This window comes from Coffea arabica, chromosome 6e, assembly GCF_036785885.1.
Source record: "Coffea arabica cultivar ET-39 chromosome 6e, Coffea Arabica ET-39 HiFi, whole genome shotgun sequence".
Classification (NCBI taxonomy): domain Eukaryota; kingdom Viridiplantae; phylum Streptophyta; class Magnoliopsida; order Gentianales; family Rubiaceae; genus Coffea; species Coffea arabica.
The window spans coordinates 3,596,587-3,605,098 of NC_092321.1; the positions used below are offsets into that span (position 1 = coordinate 3,596,587).

At 39.1% G+C, this 8,512-nt stretch overlaps 1 protein-coding gene across 1 annotated transcript; it reads right to left on the reverse strand.

Annotated features, from left to right (window-relative positions):
* Positions 1 to 71: 71 nt before the first annotated feature.
* LOC140009334 (uncharacterized) lies at positions 72 to 7,995 on the reverse strand. Its single transcript, XM_072054524.1, has 21 exons — positions 7,088 to 7,995; positions 6,732 to 6,803; positions 6,423 to 6,627; positions 6,232 to 6,340; positions 5,862 to 5,954; positions 5,670 to 5,762; positions 5,459 to 5,551; positions 5,279 to 5,371; positions 5,104 to 5,185; positions 4,965 to 5,024; positions 4,838 to 4,890; positions 4,571 to 4,737; positions 3,222 to 3,435; positions 3,019 to 3,076; positions 2,877 to 2,933; positions 2,536 to 2,781; positions 1,748 to 1,812; positions 1,617 to 1,673; positions 1,434 to 1,527; positions 583 to 723; positions 72 to 513 (listed from the first exon to the last, which is right to left on the reverse strand). The coding sequence occupies exons 1-21, from the start codon at positions 7,811 to 7,813 to the stop codon at positions 376 to 378; spliced, it is 2,916 nt and encodes a 971-aa protein (XP_071910625.1). The 5' UTR covers positions 7,814 to 7,995; the 3' UTR covers positions 72 to 375.
* Between the last annotated feature and the right edge of the window lie 517 nt (positions 7,996 to 8,512).

The following is an 8,512-nucleotide window of genomic DNA, read 5'->3' on the forward strand; positions in this document are numbered from 1 at the left end:
CCTTTACATTATACTACTAGGCAATGCACGATCCTAGTTAGAAAGTCATGCTTCCGCCAATCCCACCAGCAGAGAAAAAAATAAATCAATTATCAGAGTTGAGGGGACACAATTGGCATGGAGGAACTGCAGCTGAGTTCTTTTCCTTCTCTATTATCTAAATTATCTACAAGCAACAAAATTCCACTCCATGAAGGGAAAAAAATTCCCACCAGCTGGTCTTTGCTAAAAATCAATTTACTACGATTCAAAAATCCAACCATTTTCAGTCTATCCCAGTTACCGAAGCCCAAACAAGCACATATTTCAACTCCTGCTGCATCTTATCTGCAGTACAAGCTCTGTCAAATGCTGAAGATGATCCATTTTGATGAATCACTGTATGGGAACATCAGAAACGGTATTAGCTTGACCATCTTGATGCTTGATCCGGCATTTGGGAACCATTTTTTCCAGCATAGAAGTCCCTTTGAAACTCATCATTTGCCAACAGATCTTCTTGTAATTAACAAGCTGCAAACAAATAACTGTCAAGACACTTGAAGAATAACCACCAACAGCCTCATGTTAACAAAAACTGACCTGATCATGTGAAATCTTTTTAAAACCAAACTTTTCAGTCCATATTGATTCTGCTTCATCAGCAGCTGGAAGCACTAAACTTCTGATCTTCAGAAATGCCATCAATTTCTCGATACAGGAAAACAGTAGTTGAAAGTATCCCTGTGTTGGTACTTCAGCATTAACAACAGTAATATATTTCACTAAGAAAGCAAAAAATGATCAACAAAATTACAGCAACTTGAATCAACTGAATAAATTCCTAACATAATTAAACTTCAGAGGCACAGCACATTCAACTCTGCCCAGCTCCAGTGTCCTAGGATAATTTCCACAATAATATGATTATGAGATGATCAAAGCCTAGGAGCATGTGAAAGATAATTAGATGAAATGAAATTTATGTCCCCAATGAGGCCAGAAAACTTGCTTCTTGACAATTAAAAAATATCCCGGGGATCAGTACAATGATACCATTATAAGCATATCAATCAGCAGCAAATTGAACCACTGGCATTAGAAAGCACCTTGAGTTGTCAGTCAGTTATATCTTAGAAACATGAAAATCTTAATCACTTTCACACACACACACACACTACACACACATGTAACCAATAGCTATGCATGTATGCACGTGTAAAGTATCAGTCCTACAGTGAGCCAAGCGAGTCATCATTGACTTTGCCTACTGTGTCACCTTGAGCTCAAAATACAAATAAGATCAAGCACAACTAATTTAGGCCAAGTTCATGTTCAAGGTTTACAGTGTTCAACTCCACTAATTTGATTTAAACTTAGTAGCAAGGACATTTACTTCCTGGCTCATACGGTAAATCAGAAGGATGATACATTTCAACGCATGATGATCTCACCTTGCCTTGATGGCAACTTTTAGTTGCAACTAGAGGGAGTTCTGCTATATCCTGCCCGAAAATCCGGAAGATCGCAGCTGATACAACCTTTGAGCTGCATGATCAGAAAGAACTTGTTAACTGCCGAACGAGGCAACTGCAATTACATGAGAAAGCTATGAAGAGAAAAGTCTGGTGATTTACTTGACTGTCAATATTGCACAGTACATTCCGCTAAAATCATGGCCCCGAATGTTCCTTCTGCAATAGAATGAGCACACATGAGAGCAGAAACTAGTGATGCCTCTTTAAGGACAAACCACCACCATCCTTACCCATAAACCATAGATGGAATAAAGTCACGCCCAGTTACTGAGTCAACAATAGGGTCAAAGCAATCCTGTGACATGAAGCAGTGAACAAACATGTTGATGCAACCTTCTTAAAAGTATAAGCAGTAAAGCAACACAGACCTCATCAGGAAGAAAATAAGTATTTCAAACAGTTATTTGCATGAAGCATAGAACAACCCTTTGCAGTAAATACTGAAGCCACTAAATTGAAAGAAATTCATGCACATTCCCTTACAGGCATTTTCTTTGATTGCTACAGAAGACAAAATGCAGCAGTGACCTATCAGACTGTTGAAATATTAAAGAACTAAATTTCGTGTAAATAACTTTTCAAACTGAACATATTTTCTTTCTAAGTCTTGTTTACTTGCTCATTCCCCTTATAAATTGTGAGTAAACATTTCTAATCAAAAGTATGTCCAATTCGCATAGTGTAGTCTCCTACCTTATTCTGCAATTGAACTGGTTAAGAAATGGATATCTGAAGTTCAGTCAGCCGCCTCTTCACCACCCCAACCCCCACCCCCACAAAATAAAAAATGGAAACTGAAATTTTGCTTAACAGTGCAAGGAAACAAATTATTAACCCTAAAATTGTAATAGAAGAAGATCTAGGAACAAAAACAAGATACAGTCCTTGATAAATGTCTCAATAATCATAATGGAGTCCTAAGCAATCTTTACATATCCACTTACATAAATAGGCTTTATAAAAAGTCATTTGCATAAATAGAAGACACCTAACCAAAAAACAGCTACTATATACTCACATGAAAAATTCCAACAGCGTCAGACAGTAATGGTTTAGTTTCCCGATTGACATTTTTGGCATTGAGAAGCCTCCAACTCACATCAAAAGCAGTAGTGACATCAGAGCCATCTAGCATGTGCTTCTTCCTTATGACATCCAAATAAGACTCTGGTATTTTCTCTGATCCAGAACTTACCAAGTTAGTTAATGCCAAATAGATCCTCTTGCAATCCCCAGAACAGAACCATTTCCCTTTGGGTAATTCCTGTTGTACAAGTTGGCAGAATTTTGACCCAAACAAACTTAAAACTCAAACAGAAAAAACTGAGCAAATTAATTATTAAATCGCAAAAGATGCACCTTTAAATCCGCCATCTTCTGTTTCTTCAAGCAGCCAACATGATATTCCTTCTCACACTACAATTAGACCAAGTGAAACCGGCGTTTTACAAAAAATCACTTGATTTTCTAGGACTGACTGAGGATAGTATCAGGAGAATACCTGATCACATAGTATGACAGTACGAGGACCAAAACCAGACTTGCTGAAATCATAACCTCTGCACAAAGATTTGACAATCAAAAGAAAATTACATGAATAGATGATTGTAGAGCCTCAGGGGGTGTACTGATGTACTATGCCATCAAGTCTCTGTGAATCAGCTAGCTTCAGCAATGATGTCTAAATACTTAGAAATAGCCTACCTGCATATCACGCATGCAATAACTTCAGCATCTTCTGGGTTTTTGACAATGCGAATGCAGCGGTTTGTAATCTGTTCTATGGGGTCAATTCCAGGAATCCTTCCAGCTGCCACAGCGTTGGCATTGTGCTCCACAAATCTCTCCCTCTGAAACATGTTCTGGCAATAGTTGCAGAACCATTTACCACGAGGAATTGATGGCAAGGAAGCACACGCTGCATATCCACGTCAAATTGACTTAGAAAGAAATTCACCGGTACAACTAATTGAGAAGAGAATAGGTTCCAAGAAGAAAAAGCACCAAAAAGTTTGCTCAAAGCATGAATCAAAACTTTCACATTCCACATTAACATAAGCTAATTCAAACTTAAGGAAATAGAAAGAGAATTTTGATCGAGGCCAGGACAACTTTGAGACAGGTACTTAAAAGAACTGAAGCAATTCATTGAATATCATACTTGGTCTGTCAAAAGAATATTTGCACTGATGACGTGCACATGCATAATCCATGTCTGAGTAGATTGAACAGAAGACCTTTTACAACACAAGACCAATTCTGAAGTATGGTGGGAACTCAAATTGGTATGTTAATATAAAACCAGTTGTTAAAAGTCAACTTTTCTATCCGAAAAGTTAATATTTTTTCTTATGAGAAGTAGGATGGGTAGGACAATGTCCTAATAAACACTATCCGACAAAGACAAAAAGGCATCTGTAGTTATTGAAATGGCCCATTTGACTACAAGAATTACATGAAGAAGTAAATTTATTTGCATTTGAAAGAAAAAATCTCTGAAAATGTTTCTGCAGGGAAATAACAAACTACAAAAGACCTCTATGGCAAGAATAATGCATATGAACTTCCGCCCACTTTATCTTAGAAGCCTATTATATTTAGTTTGAAAATATTAACACCCTTTTAGGACAAAAACACTCTTGCGCCGTCACCAATAAATGCAGTGCCAACCATATTCCATCATTATAACAGCTGGCAGCAACAGGTGACAGAAATTAACATCATTATTAGATCCAGTTACAAAGTTGGCAGTACACACACAAGAATCATTTGATCACAAAAGGTTTATTTATAAAAAAAAAATAATAGTTAATCCAAGCAACTTGTATATGGCATATTCATAAGATCAATTTCTACAGGGTTCCTCATCCATTTCTATTACTCTGGCCAGCTCTCCCACCCCTTCCTAAGCCACTGATGCATAAAAAACTGAAATGTCAAAAAGTAGATTGAAGAAATCAGAAACCAATCCATTTGGAATGTGAAATTTCTTGTGTAGAAAATTCATAGCCAAAGGTCAAATAATGTAGAAATCTATGTCCAAGCCAATTTACCTTTATGAAATGCCCTTGGGCATCCATCACAAAGTACAAGCTTTCCACCATCAGCACAGATGGTGCATAAATCATCATTGTCACTAGCAGTACACCTGCGACCTCTCAGCAACTTTACCGCAAGCTCATGAAGAGATACTCCATTAGATGTGTAAATGTATCCATAGCTACAGAACATCCAATAGAACTGAGAATTTGGACAAATAAGGACTAAAATAAAGGGTACTGCAATAGTAGAGAGCAGATAATAACAAGAAAAGAACTTACGGTTTTTTCCTCGATGCCCAACCAGCATGAGCTTCAAATGTTGATGGACTGACCTGCTCAAGGTTGAAAGGAAGATCAACACATCGATGCACGAGGAGATCCATATGTACAGGAAAAATCACCATACCTCAAACTTGCAGCAATTACAGACAATTCCTAGTCCTTTTTTATAGCCTGTGAGTAGTTCCTGTTCATGCAAAAGGTAGAACATTGCAGGATCAATATATTAAACACACCTCAGCAAGTGCAATATTTATTTCCATCACCTGTCCTCGGGAATAATAACTTAGTACAGCTCCGTCAGGCAATCCACCTTCCTCAAAAACCAGCCTATGCATCCTTTGATCTCTATATAAAAAAACATTATAGTTGTTAGTTTTCTTATAATAAGAAGGCATAACAAAACAATAACCAATTAAGCAAAAAGAAGTCGAGACGGACTTTTTGGTTATCTTCCATTGGCTCTTGGATTGTGGAGAGACAAATGCCAAAGCACTTTTAGAGGATTTCGGAGATTCAGCCGGGCTCAATGAGCTACAAACAGGTGAATAAGCAGGAAGATAAAAATATGCACTCACTATACGTAATTAAAGAACTTGCATGGGGAAATTAAAAAACAACCTTTTTAAGATCTTTGCCTCAGTTTCAGTTTCTAATGAGTTGCCTATTGCAGCACTTCCAATTGACTTCCTCCCAGAAGTAGGATTAGTTAACCTAAATAGTCCAAATGGAGACATTTCAGCAGAGCACAAACAATTTTTAGGTTGAAACCATGGCTTTTCAATCCGGAAATATAGGGGGGAAAGTACAGAAGCAAAGCAGAATAACCCACTTCTTAGTTATCTTCAACTGGCAGTTCTTTTTGGATGATACGTATCCAGAAGACTTAGGTGATGTCTTCTTCTCAGTAGCCATTTCTGAGAACCTAAAATTTAACACATGCTATAGAGTTAGGGATGTTCCTAACAGACAGAAAAATAATCTTATCAGAGCAGTTCAAAAAAGCAAGTCAAAAGCTGCCAACTTTCTCTTTTTCCTCCCTCGCCGATTACTTGGAGAAGCAGTTTGCCCACCAACACTTTCAGACGCTTTTAATCTCACAACTGGATCTGATTTCCTGAAATAACACAAGAGTGTAACTAGTTGTCTCCCTTAAAGCAGGAACATATTCGGTAAGCAATAAGCAGCATAAGAATTTTGAAGCCGGAGTTAATATGCTACATAACTGTGGGGAAACTCATTTCGTTTTCTCTTTTTCTTGCATCACAACTGTAGAGAAACTCATTTTATTTTCTCTCTTTCTTTTTCTACTTTTCTGTTACTGTTATTTCTCTTGCATCAAGTAAAGAAGTTGAACAGCTGGCTAATGAAACTTATTGTCCAAGATAGCATACCTGATTCTCTCATATGGAGTATGCATCCTACTGTCTACCGATCTTATAGATATGATGCAGGAATCACAGAGCTGATCCACCTTAGCAGCAGAAGTTGCAAGAAACAGCCCTTTAAATCAAAGAACCAAACCTTATTCAGATTACAATTTAGTAATACAACAAACTCAAAATTTTCAGTGAAATTAGCTTACTCTTGCAATTCTGACAACTTATAGACTCCTTCACAGGCAGCGGACCTATGATGCTTTGGATTATTTCCTCCACTCCCTTCAAAGAAGATCTCCTGCACTCCTTCACCACATCAAGGAGGCTTTTCCCGTTCTCAAGGCAGATGTACTGTGTTGCGCGTCTATAGGATCTACACGCATGGATTTCAAATTTACAGGGCGGTACTACCTAGAAATGCAGGAGATAGCTATAAGTATTAACATTTCGAAGCTAAACCTGGAAAAACCACATCCCGATAATCAAAAAAATGGAGTAATGGGCTAAATACTTACTGTTACTCCCTTGCACAAACTACAAGAACACAAAATCCCCCAGTCCTTAATGGTGCCCCGCAGAGGTATACCCTACATTGCAATAACAATTTAGTTGTACGAAGAAAAACACACGCTTATCAACTTCAAACATCGCCAAGCATTCCTATGCTAGCAAGCTTCAATAAGCATCTTATAAGTCGCAGATACGAGCAATCTCCGGTAACATTTGTCCTCGCAAAAATTACTCAAATTTAGAAAACATTCATTCCAACCACAGTCGAACCATAAATGGCAATTTCAATACTCTTTTTAACTTATTGGGAAAAAATGGTTAAGGGGGAAAAAAAGGGAAAACAGTGGTGTCAGCATCATACCTTCTTGCCACCGTTATAGAAAACCGGATATCCTTCAAGCAGACCTGTCTCGAATAGCTCCCTCACTGTGGTAGGCCTCCCTTTGATTTCAATCTTTTTGGAAGTCAGCTTACCGACGACATCTACAGTCCCATTCTCGTCAGATTCTGACTCCAAAACCAAGGCGTCCTTAAACCCTTGCGAGTCCCCATTAGCCATCTCCTTATCCTCCATCTCGACCTCTACAACCGTAGCTTTTAATGCCGATCGGGTGAACCGCCTAGCGTTACCATTGCTGCTTAAGTCCAACGACGCAATTGGCCCTTGTCGAACCTCAACCTCGACCATCTCGTCGTAATCCTTGGCCAACTCGGTCTCAGCCTCCGCCGCTTCAATTACCGAATTGGGTTCAGTGGTAACCATAACTCCGCCCTCCGATTGATCGCCGCCGTCAATTTGAAATTCAGTAAGCGAATCTGCCGAAGCTAGGGCTCCGCGAGGAGAATTATTAGCGGCGTCAGCTTTGTGCTTTTTGCTTCTCTTATAGAAGACTCGGACGGCAGCCCGGGGAGAGGAAGAGGGAGAGGGAGATTTGGGTTCGGGAATGGAGGGGTTGGAATGAATAGGGAGGTCCAGCGGTTGATGCGACTGTTGGTTTTGGGGCAGAGATTTGGATCTCCGCGTCCGACCTAGAGGTTCAGTCAACTGGGACTGAGCCTCCATTGCATAGGCCAGCTCTCGTTTCATGGTTGTGTGTTGTTGAGTTCAAATGATTGAACGCAACAACACCAATGAATCTGTTTAACTATCGGCGTCAGTGTGTGAGTGTGTGTGGGAAATAGGCCTGTGCATGTAGCTTGAGGAGTGTGAATTTGGGTGGGCGCCCGGAGGGAGGAAGGAGGAGGGTTTAGGCCCTTTAGGGGGTCACCGAGTCCCAGTCCCTGTCCCAGTAGTAGTCGTCTAGAGGGGAGGAATCAGGAGTGTGTGTGTGTGTGTGTTGCGGAGTTTTTTAGAGTACATCGAATCGATGACGAGAGAGGGAAGGGGAGAGGTGGGGCAGTGATGTGAATAAGGGTAAAATCTGACGTTTGAAAGTGTGTACTGGCAGTCTATCTCTATCCTTCTCTACGCTTTCTAACCCTTTTTGGCGTAAGCCAAGGATGTGTACAATTAATTAATCTGGGCATTCTACCGTTTTACCCTCTCTTTTATTGACGATATACATTTTTTTTTTTAGCAGGGTAGAATTTAATAGGGGCATTGAACCTCAAATCTTCGAACCCGTATGGATTGTTTATCTTTTTTCGAATTTTCGTAGAAAAATATATTATAACAATTTAATATATATAAAATAAAAAGATGATTGAAAAAAGTGTCAAAAAAGACCTGAAAATTTTTGGCTGAAAAATGATAATTATGTATAGCTCCTTTCAAAATTACACTTAC

Excerpts from the sequence above, each read along its gene's own strand:
- LOC140009334 (XM_072054524.1), bottom strand. The coding sequence starts at position 7,813 with ATGAAACGAGAGCTGGCCTATGCAATGGAGGCTCAGTCCCAGTTGACT. Across the intron at positions 5,372-5,458 it reads GAGGCAAAGATCTTAAAAAG|CTCATTGAGCCCGGCTGAAT; the intron begins GTTGTTTTTTAA and ends ACCTGTTTGTAG. Across the intron at positions 514-582 it reads AAAAGATTTCACATGATCAG|CTTGTTAATTACAAGAAGAT; the intron begins GTCAGTTTTTGT and ends ATTTGTTTGCAG.